We start from the raw sequence: 17307 nt of genomic DNA, 5'->3' as shown, positions 1-17307 counted from the left end.
ACACTTCTGTGTGAGTCTCTGAGTCATTTTCCCTTTCTGTCAATTGTCTTTGTGGTTAATCATGAAACCAAGAATGTTAACATGAGTTCCCATGCTTGTGCACCAAAATGGCTTAGAATAGTTCTTCCGGAATGTATGTAGAATGGGACCTTGGCCTACAAGGGTTAACAACCTCTCTCTGCAAAATACCAAGTAAAAAACATTTAAGGCTTGCAAGCCAGACTGTCCCTCTGTCCCTTTTTCTTCTTCCTCTGCCCCTTCCTCATTCTCTTCTTCTTCTCTTTCTCTTCCTCCTTCTCTTCTCTTTCTTCTCCTCTTTCTCCTTCTTTCCCCATTCTTCCCTTCTCCTTCCATTGTTCTTTAAAGTCTATTCAACTCTAGCTCTGTAGAACTGTAGCACAGTAGCTAAGGTCACATGTAAATGGTGTGGCATCATCTCACAAAATTGACTTGCAAAAGCAGGCAGCAGGCTAGACCTGCATGCTAGCTGGGGACCCTTGACTTCTGATTTAGAGTAATGTGTGACCTTCATGTCAGCCTGTAGGAGCATGAGACCAGCTACTGAGTTTGATCTACTTTAGGGAGGATACCAGAGTGCTCCCCTGCCTTAAATTACCCGTTCCATACCTGCCTAGCTGTTAATCTGTGAAGGCGAATTCAGCATTTCAGGGGGAGCTCCCTTTAAACGTCCCCCCTCCCCGTTCGCATGACCAGGAGAAGAGGGAAGCAAAAAGCTAAGAACTGCACTCTGTTCCTTGCAGTTTAGGAACCAGCATGGATATGGATGTGGACACCATCAGACAGTTTTAGCTGGCGTACTTAGTCAGCATCTACGGAGTCCCTACAGTCTGTCAGCCTCTATAGTTATGGTACATGAAGAGTTGCCAGACTGCCCAAGTCCCTGCTGGCCCAAAGGTTTCATTCTGCTCTAGAAGAACAGACTATAAGGGGACAGAGAATCTAAAACAAGTTGTCCTGTTGAAAGCAATATTCTGGCAAGGGGCTGAGTCCTGGCAGGAAGATAAGTTTTGTCTACTTCTCTACACAAGCAAACGTTTATTCCATAACACATGTGCACAGGTGCCTGCGAAGCCCTGGAGACACAATGGACAACCAGAAGCTTTTCTGTTTCCGGAAAGTTCATAGTCTGGTACAAAGCAAGGGTAGTGGTGGTTCTTTAAACACCCGAGTGACCTACAACCTAATGTCAGCATCAAACTGACAACAAAGAAAACAAAATGCACCAGCGTCAGCAGTCATTTATTTAGGGACAGTGAGTACTCAGCTCTTTAGGCTCCAGTTCACACCAATGAAACTTTTGCGGGCATGGTTCCTGAGTCTGCATAAACTATATGTGATACTTCATTTAAAGCCTCTGTTACCAAAGGTCTCTCAACTACTCAAATGTCTGCCCAAAAGGCAGGAATGAAGGTATCTGTTTATTGCACAGCTGCTCGTTATGAAACAGGAAACACCTAGGTATCCAGCTTTAGTAGGGAACTTTACAGATATGATATCTACACTACAAGATACCATGAAGCCATGGAAAGCAATGTCGTTGATCTGTTTATTGTTGTATATTAATCACCGAGAATCTTTCTACCTGATGTGACAAAGGGGGCATTTGTTTTGGGATAGTGTCTCACTATGTAGTCCAGACTAGCCTCAGATTTGTGGTCTTCCTGCCTCAGCCTCCTGAGTACTTAGAATAACAAGTATGTGCCATCGTGTCAAGCTCGTGGGGAAAGTTTAAAATAAAAGACAAAATCAATTGTAGCTACTGAAGTACATATGTATATAGTTTGTAAACTTGGTAAAATATACATTATTATGTATGGCTAAAGGGAAGATAAAGGGTTGTCCCTTTCCTGTCCTTCCATCTGACTACATTTTAACCTCTTGTATTTAAAAATGACCATCCCATAATGAATCCTGGGATGGGTGCAAGTAAAAGACTACCTTTCTTGTTTGCCTACCTGTGTCCAGAAGTGGTTATAGTTCACTCTCTAGGAGAATAAGTAAATCCACACCCTCAAACTTTCATGATTATTTCAAACAGTGTTTCTGAGGAAAGGCATTCCTTTCTGCATGTCTTGTGGAGGTGTGTAAAGGCACATTTCTTCTGATACTCTCTGGAAATCAACATAATGCAAAGGTCCTCACTTTGTAATGTCTGCGGTAAGACTGCAGCATCTTAGCATTGAGTGTTTTCAGATCACACTCATTTAAACATCTGTCATTCATTATCGTAAATATCACAGTTGCGTGAGACCATATGCTTCAGCGTGAAGCGTATATAGAGAGAGGGAAACGTGAGTTATAAATCTCAAGAACCTCAGACTTGCCGTGGGTTTGTTAAAAGAACATTTTGAGACCCGTGGACCCTTCTATAATCACAGTAATATTCTTGAGCTCCCAAGAATCCTTCAATTGTAAAAGTTGCCACTTTTCATGGAAGCTATGATTTACATCTGACTGGCGTGGTTCCCTGGTAATTCAGGTGGGAAGAAACAGAGCGCAAAAGCCTTTGCTACTCTGCCTTTTACTTCCTGGGAAAGGTACAAAGGTTATTGTGCAGTGAAGAAATCATGAGAAGCTAGAATACCTTTCGTGAGTGGCACGACACACTTGGCAGGCATTTCCTTCCCTTGCCACTAGGCTGGAGCTTGGGATAATGCAACAATGCAGGAAGTATGCAGTATCTCCTGGCACCTGGAGGGTGAGCAGGCATGACCTAAGCGCTGCTCATGTTCCTGCTAACATCAGAAATATTCATATATGCATACAGGAATTAATTGTGCCTCATGTACTACAAGCCAAATCGCTATTTTAATTTCTTGATTGGGTCTTGTCAACCAGGCCGAGCAGTTTGTAATCACAGCTAGTGAGAGCCTCATCCAGAGCAATTAGGGGGGGAGGCGAATGAATTAATTGGTTGCAGCCACAAGGAATCCACTAATACTCTTGGGTTGCCATCTCTGCGACAGGACTGACTCTGAGAATAGCAGGAGAGGAAGAGATTCAGAAAGTTCCTGCTCTCACGGAGCTCCCAGGTTCTCAGAGTAAAGGTAATGAGAAAACATTCAAAGTGCAAAAATCAGCATTGTAGGGGCTGTTGTAGCTGACGGAGGCATCCCTGTTAACTGCTCTAAAGCCACCAACCTCGCATACTCTGTGAAACAGGAGCATACTCTTTGAAAGACACACACTGCTGCCTTAGGTCATGCCCCTCACCTCTCCCCTCCCAAACAGCACCCTACCTTCTGGAAAACATTTCCAGACTCTTTTCTGGAGTCCAGATGCCCTCAGGCCATTTTTCCATAGAATCACTCCAGGTATCAGAAGGAAAGAAGAGTAATAAGTTCAAAATGTGCCCAGAGTTTTAGATCAAAGATACACAGTTACAGATTGCCTACCAATTGCCTGTGATTTTGATGGAGACCAAACGTGACATCCCAAAGACAGTGGATGAAATTCCTGTGCTGCCTTCGGTTCCAGGACTTATGATAACTCAGTAGAGGACTAGTAAGTTACGGGTCTGTGCTCAGCCTGTCAAGAGTTCTTTGGCCAGCGGGAGGGTAGCTCATATCCCTCTTCTGTTGCTTCTCACTTTACAGATATCGCTTTAGTAGGAGCTATAGACTAGAATCGGTGTTCTGATCCACAAGATGGCATCTCAAGGCCGTATAGGTGGTTCTCTCATGTCATCTCAGAACTCAAACCTTCCCTTGGCTTTGATCTTTTTTTTTAGCTTCATGCAGAGAGTGTTCAGTCTCTTACTGAGCCAGGTGTCACTAAACCATGGAGCAGTTTTCTGTACCCATAATAACCCAGCCCTCCCCTCCCCCCAGGTCACAGGGCAGGGGTCCAGTTTTGCTCTTTTGACTTAAGAAATGGTCTTTGTGTCTCTGAGCCTCAGTTTTCCTTATCTATAAAACAGTAGTTTCATGGGGATGTGGGAGATTTAAGAAATATTCTTAGTCAGGTGGGGGGGCTCCCTGCTAAGAGAATGTTCTATAGATGGGAACAATTATGAAGCAAGTCAGGTGCCACACTGAAAAGGCGGTACTATTATCCTCCATAGACTGTCTTTAAAATCTCGAGGAGAGTGTTTTCGTGATCCTCAGTGTATGTTAACATGAGCTAAGACCTCTGACTCCAGGGCCACTCACACTAACTAAACTGGAGTGGAATAAGTGTGACTGGTGTCATATGGCACCTCTAGCTACATCATAAACCAAGGCTTGATGTGTTGCATACATTCTAATATTTTAAGGATTTTTGATACCCAACTAACTTGTCCACTTTGGTGAAATGAACTCATTCAAGATTGTCTTATTAAATTTTCTCTGAAAAAAAAAATCCTAGTTTTACAACTAAGCATGTATAAGCTCAATTGTCCAGAACAAATTTAATTTTAGAATAAATTCTATGAAAATTAGGCTAAGACTGTTTCCAAATCTATGTTTGGAAAGCTCAGCTCTTCAGTAATACAAGATACATTGGTTGACAAGCTTTTGCCTCAGTGCCTCTGGAAATGGCGAGCCTGCTCTCCAATTGGCTCAATTTTCCTGCTGGCAAGAATTTATTACATTGAAATATGATCTGCCTGCTTGTAATTTCAACCATATGCTACTTATTTGGCCTTTTGACATGATGACTAAATGGAACACTGGGCTTCAATATGGCAGCCCTCCAGATCCTCAGAGGGTCAACTTTCCAGCCTCAAAGTACCACGGAGGTAAATAGCACATGGTATTCATCTTTCTGTTGGCATTCATTCCTTCCTGTCTGCTGTCCGGCACATTATAAATGAACGAATGACAGTTTTAATGGGATACTGGGTAAATATGTTGAGCTTTGGGATAATCTAATTCTCCCATTGTATGAGAGTCGTCTACCACTGGACTCTGTCCCAACGCATTGCTCAGGTTCCAGTTGAAAGGATCCAGGGACAGGCAAATTATCTAATCAGGAAAGAACCAGGCCTTCTGGATGATAACCTGAACTCCTATAGGCACTTCCAGGATTTAGATAAATATGAGGTCAAGAAAATACCAATATTCATCTTGTAGCATTTCTTATCTGCACAACTGTATCCATTCCCTTCCCCCTTTCTCCCTGAGCTTTCTTTCATGTGCAGAATCTGCAGGAGCTCAGAGCATCTCCCAAGTGCTCTCCTGTCCTCTCCTTGACTGATATTTCTAGAAGGCTCTTAGAGGAAGGGCTCCCTCACTGTTCTCTTTTGGGAATGACCCTCTCTCAAGATCCCAAATCCATGACTTCTTGAAGAAGTGAAGGCATTCCATCACTGCCTTTGCCTCCCCAGCACGAGAGCAAAGCCAGTGAACAGGGCTGGGCTGCCACGCCCCATTAGTCCTTTGCTTTTAGAAACCAAAACAACAGTGACCGAGAATAGTCCATTTGCCAATGACTTGCAAGCCTTGGGGCTTATACAACTTACTCCCTGAACCATGGACCCACAGAGTTGACTGGGGAAGCAGTGCTATATCTTCTTGCCATTTATCTTCTGGTTCTGCACCTATCTCCAGGTGTCCCCCTTACAGACCCTGTCCTCCACAGGAATATCTGCTGCTAGAACTGAGAAGATCTCAGAATTTTAAGACTTTCCAGGGTACCAAACACACTGGGTTCTGAATTTCACGGCACCCTGCCACAAGTGAGTGTCCCCATCACTATAACTGTGAGCACATTTGTTCTTACAGTAATAGTGGGGGAACGGTCCCCTTGTGTTCACTTACCTTGGAGATATTCAGCAGGAGGGATACAAATTATACACAGATTACTAGGGGCATGACAAGCTTGGGGAAGCAGATGAAGTGTTTTGTGTCATTGATGCAGTCCTAAAGAGTCTCTGTACTTGCCCATGAGTTCTCTCAGAGGATGATCGTGCCTCTGGGTACCAGCGGGAGGTGGAGGAGCATGAAAAAAGCCATCAAGTTGGTAGTGTACATCTCGTGGAGGTCCATCTGATGGTCCTGAACTAGGCACTAGTTTGTTCATTGGAAAAGCCTTGTTCACCAAGCCCCCAGATGCAGAAGTACAACTCACATGCTAACCCTTATCAAAATATCAGGGAGGTTGAATTCTGTATTGTTAGTTAGCCAAAGGGGCCTGGAAAAACAGGTGCATTTTCACTGAGAGAATCAACAGTTTATATTTCTCCTTACAGGGATAGTACCGAGTCTCTGCATATGGCTAGGGCAAGTAGTCCCTTGAAGTGATACAGTTCAGAGAATTTGCAAGACAGTTACAAGTGAGTTGGTGTCTTGGAATCAACAGTACGATTGAATCTGACAAGAGCTGTAGATCAAGACTTCTCTATGCCACGGAAAGAGGCATCGTCTTGCAGGTGTGGGTAGGGATGATAGGAGCAAATCCTGGCTGTGGTGAAGCCTACAGCTCCCAGGAGGGCTGACTCGTAGTCCTTCCTGCAAAACCACACACATCCTTGCACCCCCAGTCCAAAAAGACTGTGAACATCAGTGCTGAGAGAATTTACAGCATATGCAGTTTGCGAACCTCAAACGATGCCTACCACCTTTGGAAACATTTCCCATCAAAGATAGGGGAGCATGGGCCACAGTTGGAGGCAAAGGCCCTTATAAGTATATCACAGGCCCTGTATGTCTGTAGGAGCAGAACCCTTCAGTCCTCAGCAGATAAATTTAAATCCATCTGCATTTTCTTATTTCCTGTAATACAGCTTAATTTTCTCCTCGGCTTCATCTTCTGTGATGCTAAGAAGTCTACGCCTCTGGGGCTCTCATCCCTAAGAACCAACATGGAAAACAAAGGAAGGGAAAGACGCTGGCATCCGGGTCAGGAAGATTAAGCCCCTTAATTCACGTGCCAAACTTTCCATTTCAGTTGTGGCTTTTGTCTCCCAGCTAAAGTTTGTCTTTTTGTGACATTTGCATTAAGCCCAGAGGACATTTTGAGTGGAAACCCGCTGAAAGCATAATTGAAACGCGGAGTGGTGCCATTCATCTCATTTGCATTTTCCCCCAGGTGGGGCGTTTCCCCCCCCCCCTCCTGGGGGGGGCCTCACAGATTATCGCAGAGAATGATGTTATGCAATTGATTCCCATAAATCCTCACGTAGGGTGTATAATATGTCGAGCCTTTTCTTTTTTAATTTTTTTTTCTAGAAGCTATTTTAAATGTCACCGTGATAAAGTATGTGGAGAAATTTCCAGTAGGTTCAAGAGATCACGGACAGATCAGCGCCTTCCCCCATGGTAGACGTTTTAGATATTTGTTCACGAGTTTAATTGCATATTAAAATTTTTCCTTTGAGTCATCCACAGAAGCATCATTGGGAGCTACTAACACTGTGAACATTGTCACTATAGAAACAAACATTTTAGATGATCATAAACTATGTAGTTCTTCTTTAGATGCATGTTTTTTTTAAAAAAATTCTTTGCACCTCTGGACATACATCTCTGTGCCAAATTGGCACCCTACTGATGCTTTCGAAAACCTACACAGTTTCTAATTGGAGATTGTGAGGCATGGCCATCGTTGTCAGTTGTATGCCTTAATTGGGAATTTAATATAGCATTAGAACAGGTAGGAAATAGGCAAAACAGAGTCTCTTTTCTATAGGATAAATTATTTCTTTTTTAATGAACTATTCTTCGTGTATACCATGTCTGTCAGCACGTAGGCTCTCTGAATTTGAGCCTTCGCTATAATGTGTGTTTTAATCAACACTTCGCTACCAGTGTTAATTATATTATTTCATTACAGTCTCTGATGCTATGATTTGAATGTAAATACCCTAATAGGCTCCTGTGTTTGAACCCGTGCTCCCTGGCTACTTGTGTATTTAGAAGGTTGAGGAGCCCTTAGGGAATGGAGCCTGTTTGGAGGAAGCACATTACTGGGAGGAATTGATCCTGAGGTTTGACAGCTCTACCTTACATCCTGCCCATCCTATGCTTTCTGATTATAGACACAATATACAATATGCCTAGCTTCTCATGATCCTGTTTCTGTGCCTTCCAGTCATGATGGACTGTGTCCCCTTCAGACTGTGAGCCAAGAAGAGCTCTTCCTCCCTTCAGTGACTTCCTGTATTGGGTCCCAGCAAAGAGAAAAGTGATCCCTATATGTGGCCACAGACCTGGGTTAAAAACTGACAAGGGTGGAGCTGTGCACTGTATACAGATGGGCAGAGAGGAGTTTACCCTAGGTCAGGATTTCTAAAGAAACGCTAGGTAGGAGTCAGTGACTAAACTTGATTTTGTGGGTTTGGACTTTTAGGTTTATTTCAATATATATTTACTAGCAAAGCACACTTTCTATGTTCTGTGTTGTCTTAGCCACTTCTCTATTGCTGTGACAAAATGCCATGGACAAGGAAACTTAGAAAATATAGCATTTAGTTGGGGTTATGGTTTCAGACGGTTAAAGTCCATTATAGCAGGACAAAGGCATGAGGCTAGGAGTCCGTGTCTTGTTCTTCAAGCAGAGGACTGAGAGAACACGCTGGGAATGGCCAGCCTTCTGAAACCTTAAAGACTGCCCTAGTGACACACCTCTTCCTCTGTACCTCTGGTTCTTCCCAGTTATACTGCCAGGTTGGGGACCAAGTTTTCAGACAGATAAGCTGGGGTGGGGGTGGGACATTCTCATTCAAACCACCACAGGCATGCTATATAAAAGTCATCCTCCCTTCCCAGAGAGGGATATCTACCTGGAACTGGTATGCCAGGAGGGGTGGGATTGCAATCCTGAAGGTAGACTTAAGGCTCTCAGTGTGGTGTCTTTTTTAGGAAATATCCTGGATTAGGTTTAAACAGAGTGAGCCTTATAACCAGTCTTTCAGCACTGGGTCTGCTGTGAGCAAAACGCTGCAGCTTTACTTGCTTAATATCACTTTTCCTTCTCAGTACTCTCTCCAGGAAGGGATTGGGATTCAGCCTGCTAAGCAGTGGGGTTCACAGGCACATACTCTGGACCTCAGAATCAGCCACAGTGGAGCTGCCTGGAGTGCCTGTTTCCGTGGTAACAGCTCACTGTTCCCGGGCTGAGCATGGAAACCTGACTAAAGGAAGTAGATGAGCACAGGAGTAGGGGGACCCTCTAGGAGGGGGAAGCTGGGCAGGAGGAGGGGGATGATGAAGAGTCAGGTGATCATCCTTGTCAGAGAGACAAGTTCAGTCCCAAGAGCTCTGTGCACAGAGGTGTGTGTGTGCGCGCACGCGTGCGTCTTATTTTGATGTATGTCACAAGGGTCTCAATGAGCCCATTTCCCACAAGGGAAGGGTAAAGATGCAGGATGCTCCGAGGTAGCAGGGTTCCATGAGGAGTCCGAGTCAGAAAAGGGCTTAGAAACCAGCATGAAAACTGCCATTCTGTGGCACAGGAGTAACAATTCACAGCATGCCAGCTCCCCAGTCTCCACTCTATGCCAGGTCCCCAGCCTCCGCTCTATGCCAGGGATGGCAAAGAAATGTGGAAAGCTGGCATCCAGACAGTTTATTATCTCAATCTCTGTTGCTGACTTGGTAGATATTTGATTCATGAGAATGCTTTCTTTTAATTCAAATTCTAAATTCAAATTTTAAATAAATATTCAGCTAAAACATGTAAAATGTTAATCCCTTTGATGTGCCCATCTGTCACCTCTGGTGCCCTCACTGGTACTTCTGATGACCCCCAAGGAATTTTGGGGATACCCAAGGGGATTGAGATGTGACGCTGCCCTTCTTATCTAGTTCCCCTACTACTAGGAAGTGAACGTACCTACAACCTGGGCATTCAAAACAGACGGGTCAGAGTGGGGGTGGGAGTTCGCCCTATGTCTTTCTATCCATCTGAATCTGATGAAGCAAGTTCCCAAGTCAGTTTCCTGTTCTGGAAAAATGGAAAATGATGCTTCTCCATTATTCTCCGTTATCCTCAGTGGGACTGTGTTGTCCCCAAGGAGACAAAATTTATTTTTGTGTGGGAAGGAATAAAGAGTTACTTAGAAAAGAATATGCCAAGATAGACATGAAATATGTAGACCAACATCAATGTATCTGTGATGTTAAATTTTTATGAGAGTGATAAAATTTAGGAAAATATCTAAAATATCTCTTTAGGGAAGCAGGTAATGAAAAAGTAAAAGCCAGAAAACATTGCTATAGTGTGGCCATATGGCAAAGAAGATATGGAGCATGCAGGCCTTGGCATAGAGCTGGGCAGTCAGGAGCCATGCAGCCAGCGCTAGTGAATGGTGGGTGTCGTGACGGTTCTTCCGGTCCAAGCTGCTCACATTGGCTTCAGCTCTGTTTAGGGACCGTGTGTAAATCTGTGTTAAGGGATGGGGGAGGAATGAGCTAGAACCTCTGACTCTGCAGATACCTGGAGTTGGTCTGAACATGGGAGACTGTGTGCTGTGTCCACGGGTATAAGCAGAACATGGAGTCACACTAGAGCTCGAGCCTCTAGACCTTTCTCTACCACAGGTCAGGAGGGCACCGCAAGCCTTGATCTCAGTTTGCAGCCTTGTCTTCAGCCTGCCCTGGCCACAACAGGACAGGGACCCTTATCCCTACCAAGGAAGCATCTTTCTGCTCATGGCTAATCATGGGCTTTAAGGAAGCTATTATTAGCTCCTCGCATGGAAGAAAAGAGGTTTGTTTATGGCTAAGCACATAGAAATGAATAATAAAACAAGACTCAATTTCTGTTCTGGGTTGTGAAAATAACCAGATGAAGTAGAAATAGATTGATGTGATTGAGAGGCGGTTTGATGTGAAAACTGTGAGAACGGAGCATGAGGAGGTTAGCTGTTTGCCCTGTGCCCTGGTTAGTCTGAGCTGTCCACTCGACGTGGCCTGGAGTCACCTGAGAGGGGAGTCTTAATGAGGACTTATCTAGGCCAGGTGGGCCTATGGATCTGTGGGGAATCGTTTTGACTGTGTATTAGGAAGCCCCGTTATGGGTGGTACCACCCCTTGGTAGGAGGTCCACGGTAACATGAGAGGGAAAAGCTCACAGGAACAAGCAGGCATCCTTGTGTTTATTCTCTCTCTGCTCTGGACTACAGACAGGATGCTTTAAGTTCCTGCCTTGACTTCTCTACAACAGTGGACTGTAGCCTGGAATTGTGGGCCACGTGAACATTCTCTTCCCAGCGTCACTTTGGTCCAGGGTATTTCTGCCCTGCGTCAGAAATGAAAGCAGGACAGGCCAAATTGTGGTGGATTGTTCAGAGTTTCCAGGGTAAGGACCGGCACCTTCTGCCTGTTCAGACCCAGGAACAAAAGCAACGCGTGGGAAGTCAAACAGGAAAGGTGCAGAAGCTGGAAGGCACCAGGCATAGTGGTGGAGTCCAGGAGGAACTGACAGTCTAGACACTAAAGGCTTAATGTCTGTGATCATTTTGCAGTGAGAAGCCATGGTCTCAGTGGAGCCAGGTGGAGGCTCTACCAATGTGGAAAGCTCAAAAATTCCCTTAGGACCAGGCTTTGAGCAATTCTCAGGCCCCAGTCCCTAGGGCCCAGTCATCTCTCTCCTTGCTTTCTGCTTCCTCCTGCCTTCACCTCTGTGCCTGTCTCCCCTGCTTGTGTCCAGCTCACTTGGTGCAGCAGGACTTCTGCACGCGCTGCGGTTCTGTCTCCCTGAAATAGGTCCTCTGTTATTCACAGGAATGTTGGATTCACATCTGTGTCCCTCATTGAATTTCAAGACCCGCTGGTTCTTGTGAGCACTGTGAACTCAGCATCTCCCATAAAGAGGCTCTTGTTGGGTATTTGTAGAAGATGCAGGCGGAGGGAGTGAAACAGAAAGGGAAGGAGCAAGAACGGGGGGGATATTCAGTTTGAAGCCAGGACTTGCATGGTCTTCTGTGTCTGTCTTTCCCTTCCCCATCGCTCTGCAGCTGAGGCTGTCAGCTTCCATCCTGTCCTTGGGCTGTGGTCAGAGTCCTCATGCTGGCCGTGCAGCCGCAAACCTCTGCAAGCCTTGTTGTTTGGGAGCACTGCTCCCAGTGGATGTGAAGTCTGTGTTGATGGCCATGAGCAGCCCTGCACAGTTCCCCTCCAAGAACAGAAGCCATGCAAGCCTGAGGAATCTTGATGACCAAGATGGTGAGAGAAGAGGGGCAAGAGCTGAGAACTACAAATAACAAAGTCTACCTGGGTATCTGTAGAGATGGCCCTGGAGCCTGAACAATGGGCATGTTAGTCAAGGTTCTCTAGAGCAACAGAATTGACAGAATGATTATATATATTAAAAGGACATCTATTAGACTGGCTCACAGGCTGTGGCTTGGCTCTTTCAACAATGCCTGTCTCCCAATGGAAAGGCCAAGAATCCTGTAGCTGTTCAGTCTATAAGACTGGTTGTCTCAGCAGTTCCAATCTGATGCTGGGGTGCTAGCGGATTTCTGGAATGCTGCTGGTCTTCAGGCTACATTGGAATCCACAAGAAGGAGGTTCCAACACTTGTGAAGGAATGCCAGGCAGCAGAGTGGATGAACTTGCCAGCAAGAGTAAGGGCAAGCAGGCCAAAAGCAAGAGCTTCCTTCTTCCATGTCTTTCTAAGTGAGCTGCACCAGGAGGTGTGGCCCAGATTTAGGGTGGGTCTTCCCACCTCAAAGATCCAATTATGAACATCCTCCATAGGCCTACCCAGCAATTTGGGTTTTAGTTGGCTCCGATTGTAAAGTTGACAACCAAGGTCAGTCAGCCGTCATGCGGTGTGACGAAGAGGTGGTGGATGCAGTGCTCTTCCGGGCTGGGTGGGACTAAGGAGCAGGACTGAGTAGGAAGCCTTGCAGCTCTGACATTGCATTCTGATCAGATCCCTGAAGGGTTTTACCCTACTGGGGAACTGTCCTTATGTAGTATTGATGACACTATCAGGAACCAGAAGCCGTACCTCCATTTCTTCTTTCCAAACTGTGTTTGCTGGTCTCTGCCCTGTCTCTAAGCCATAATGACCTTACCTAGACTCTTCCGGGTAGAGGGGAGCAGAGCGGTGGTGTCCTCTTCTTTGTGAAGCTGAGACAACATGTGTAAATGCTTAGGTCTGCACCTTGTGTGGAGGAACGCTCTATCCATATCAGCTGTCATTACTGCCAGCTAATGTGACGGTTGTCACAAGCGCCATCTTCCTGTAAGAGCAAGATTGCATCAGCATATCCATTCTGTCATGGCTTTACCAGGACACTATGACCCAAGTTGACATTGTTACCAAGAGCCATAGAGGACAAAGTTCCCAGTAGTAACATTTTAAGAGACCTAAGCAGAGAATAGTCCCAGGGCTGTTGACAGCAGAATTAGAACAGCTGCATTCTGGAGTATGATGCAGGACAGTCTTTAGTTCCTTTATTATCATGACATCAGTACAGTTTTTAGTGATTGATAAGTAGTGGTTTGGATAAACTACTCCAGGGATGACCCTCACAAGAGTTACGCTGAGTGAAGGAATCCAAGCACAAAAGGGAACTTGTTAGCTGGTTCCACCTCAGCAAGTGTAGTGTTTGGAAGGACTCCGGTTTCCTCATTGTTGGTAATGTGACCTGTAGGGAGGAGGGGAGCCATCTTACTCAGTAAGGGAGGGGACCAGTCAAATGCTGTGTTGTGATCTGAGTGACAGACACACAGCTGTGCTGACACCATGGATATGCACTGAGCTGTGTGCTTTGTGCTCCACCACACAGGTCTAGGAAGCAGACAAGGTTGTCAGGTAGAGCCCTGAGAACAGGTGTACCATGCTCCTTATTGGTGGGTTTGCTTTCACGACTTTAGTTACCTGCAGTCAGCTGTGATCTAAAAGTGTTAAGAGTAAAATTCTGGGGTGGGGAGGGGGCTGTATCTGACAGAGTCAAAGAAAGAGAAAAGCACAAATAGTGAGACAGAGAAACAGAGAGAAAGAAGAGATAGAGAATGAGGGAAGAAAGAGAATGAGTAGAGCGAGAGAGAGAGAGAGCGAGAGAGAGAGAGAGAGAGAGAGAGAGAGAGAGAGAGAGAGAGAGAGAGAGAGGAGAGAAGGAAGCCCAATGTTGTTAGTAGAATAAACAAACCTAGCATAGTCAAATACTGGACTATATCATGATTAGATCAATATAGTGATTTGGATTCTATCCGCATAGCTTTTATTACAGAATAGTGTTATAATTGCTCTTTTTATTGAGTATTATTGTTATTAATCTCTTACTGTGCATACTTTACACATTAAACTTTGTCACAAGCATATGTGTGCTGAGGAATAAATATACTATATATTTGGTTCTAGCCAGGGTTTCAGGGATGCATTGGGGCCTTAGAAAATAAAACACTAAGCCGGGCGGTGGTGGCGCACGCCTTTAATCCCAGCACTCGGGAGGCAGAGGCAGGCGGATCTCTGTGAGTTCGAGACCAGCCTGGTCTACAAGAGCTAGTTCCAGGACAGGCTCCAAAACCATAGAGAAACCCTGTCTCGAAAAACCCCCCCAAAAAAAAAACCACTTGCTGTTCTCTTGGGGAACTTTGGTTTAGTTTCTGGCACCTCTACTGGGCAGCACACATCTAACTGTAATTCCGGGTCTAGGAGATCTAACTCCCTTTTCTGGTCTCCACTGGCATGTACACTTATATGGCAGACCTAGCTGTGGGCATACAAATAAAAAATAAATCTTCAAGGAAATGCCCCTCTGTGAACAAGAAGCTGCAAGTGCTGTACAATTCTTTGCTTACTGTAAGGAACCCCAGACTCAATAGCAGAAGGGAGACAGACAAACAGATAGAGATTATGTGAAGAGAGCAAGAATGGTGTAATTGTGGGCATGACAGAGGCATCCTAAAAGGAAGCGCCATCACTGTCTTCAGCCACCACTGGTGACATTGTCCAGGACCCAGGTAGCTCATATGTGGGCTTAATGTCCCTATTTCTTCCACATAACTAAACCATGACCTTGTCTGCCTGCACCTCATGTCCCAAAGACCACCACCTCTATCATTATCACACGTCCTTAGCACACAAAAGGCTAACTTAATTATCTTGGCTTTTGTTCTTGCCCACCTCCAAACCACATTCTATAGCTCACATCTATTGTGGGTATCTCTGGGATTCCAACTGACTTTTGTGTGATTCCTAACCCTGTTCTCCCCTAGAACCAGAGCACATACCTACAGCTTGCACAGTCCACACTGTAGGGGAGTGGACAGCTTCCAAGATGCACCCCAATTTACTGGCTTTTCTGTTTGTTTCCAAAAGGCTTTTCCATAGCGCCCTTCCACTTGCCAACACCTCTCATCCGTTTCCGGTTCATCTTTCATAAGTGCCCCCCAGTTGTCCTTCTTCCTCAAATGTATTTTGTTACCTCCCCCATCTCTATGAACACCACCCATAGTATCTTCGAATATACCTAAATGCTGCAATGCCCCTACCTTCTGCAGGGCCTTTGGCCTACTCAGTTTCAAGGTCCAGCTGATACACTGTCTCTTCAACACCATCTTTGAAGCTTCTGTCTGCTGTGGGTCTGCCCAAAGACTCACACATTGCAAAGTTAGGTCACTTCCTTCAAACAAACTCTGCCATACCTGACCCTCACCTTATCCACAATACTTGAGGGCAGGATCTGACCTATTCTTCAGCCTTAACAATGCTAAGCACTTGCCTAGAAACTAAACGTTGATAAAGGATGGGTCTTTTCATGTTTTCTGCTTTGAGATGATCTCATGTAGCCCAGGGTAGTCTCAAACTTGTTATTTTTTTTTTTCTCATCCTCCTGCCTCTACCTTCCAAGTGCTGGGATTATACCTATCTCCATACCCAGTCTGTGCATTGCTGGAGACCAGATAGAGTATTGCACATGTTCCTCTCCTCCAGCTGAGCTGCGTCCCAAGCCCACGGTTGTGTTTTGGTTGTGTGAACTCCATCGGCATAGTCCAAGTCACTCTGAGATAAGTGTCTTGATCAGGATAGAGGCTAGCTTGGTGGGGAAGCGGTACACTCATTCATCCATGCTAAAATGTTTGCCAGCATGTCAAGCGTTAAGCTGTCCAGCCTACTCACCCCCGTTCCACTGTTTCTTTTCTTTCCGTAGTGACCTTCAGTGACTGCAAGGGCAATGAGAAGCTGCACTATGAGGTCTCGAGCCCGCACTTCAAAGTGAACAGTGACGGCACCTTAGTTGCTCTCAGAAACATCACTGCAGTGGGCAGGACCCTGTTCATCCATGCGAGGACTCCTCATGCCGAAGACATGGCAGAACTCATGATTGACGGGGGGAAAGACATCCAGGGCTCCTTGCAGGTAACCTGAATGCTTGGTGTGACTTGCAAGATTCAGTATCTTGTGGAAAATGAATGCTTATCATGTTGGTCAAGAACCTTTCTGCTGTTGCTATCATTGCTATGGGTGACAAAAAGCCAACCCAAAACTGGAAGGTGACGGAGAAGGCAATGGGAATACATTGGTTCATGTAACTAATGAATGCATTTGTAGACTCCCTGCTCCACCAGGCAGAGCTATGCACTGGTACCCAAACAGGGCATCATGTATCTCTCTTCTGATTCCACCCAACTCATTGGCTCCACCCGGTGCACCAGTGCAGAGGCTCCCTAACAAGTCCACTTCATTCTGCATGCTGAAGTCAACCAATTTTGTCTTTTCCTGGTGACACCATCCGACGCTTGGGATTGAAGTTCATTGGCTCTAGTTATATCACATGACCATTCCTGGAGTAGGCCCCGTAATGATTTGTGATACTCTGGTTGGTAGCATGTCTTTTCCTGATGGCGTTTTTCAACTGCTAAACACATAGCCCAGGAGTGAAAGACAATATTTACTCAAAAATTAATGAAGGTAGTATTACCAGAGAGAGAGGGATGGGGATTTGGCATGCCAAGAACACAGTGGCTCAAAGAGCTTTATAACAAGGTGACCATTGCCCACAGGATGACTTTTTCGCCATTTACTAGTACTCATTCCCTTCCAGATTCCCATATGCAAGTCCCCAACACCCCCACATATGTGTACAAATCTGGTGAATATTACATGTAAGTGTAATCATTGTGTCAGGCAAGGTTCTTTGGCTATAATCTGCAACCGAGTCTTCCTTCTCGAGGGGCTCGTTGACTCTGGTGTCTTCATCAGAACTTTTGAAAGACTCTGGCAAACTGCCACAAAACAATAACATCAACAGTGGTGGTATCCCCAGCTAAGCATGGGGAGCCTTTTCTCCCGCCTGCTGTCCCGGTTCTCTCTGAGAAGCCTGTGCCCCTCACTGAGATTCCATCTGGTGCTCTTCACAGCCATGCCTCGTCTGCAGTTGAGTTCAGTGGTGGAGAGAGAATG

General features: G+C 45.4%; 1 protein-coding gene across 1 annotated transcript in view; it reads left to right on the top strand.

Annotated features, from left to right (window-relative positions):
• Cdh13 (cadherin 13) overlaps nt 1-17307 on the top strand; it is a 940941-nt gene that overhangs the window by 355985 nt on the left and 567649 nt on the right. The window contains exon 3 of the mRNA XM_057754115.1: nt 16055-16263. Within this exon, the coding sequence (XP_057610098.1) occupies nt 16055-16263 (209 nt within the window). The remainder of the gene's footprint in view (nt 1-16054; nt 16264-17307) is intronic.

Source organism: Chionomys nivalis, chromosome 21, assembly GCF_950005125.1.
Source record: "Chionomys nivalis chromosome 21, mChiNiv1.1, whole genome shotgun sequence".
NCBI lineage: Eukaryota > Metazoa > Chordata > Mammalia > Rodentia > Cricetidae > Chionomys > Chionomys nivalis.
Note: the sequence above shows the minus strand (reverse complement) of the source record. Positions and strands in the feature narration are given on the sequence as shown.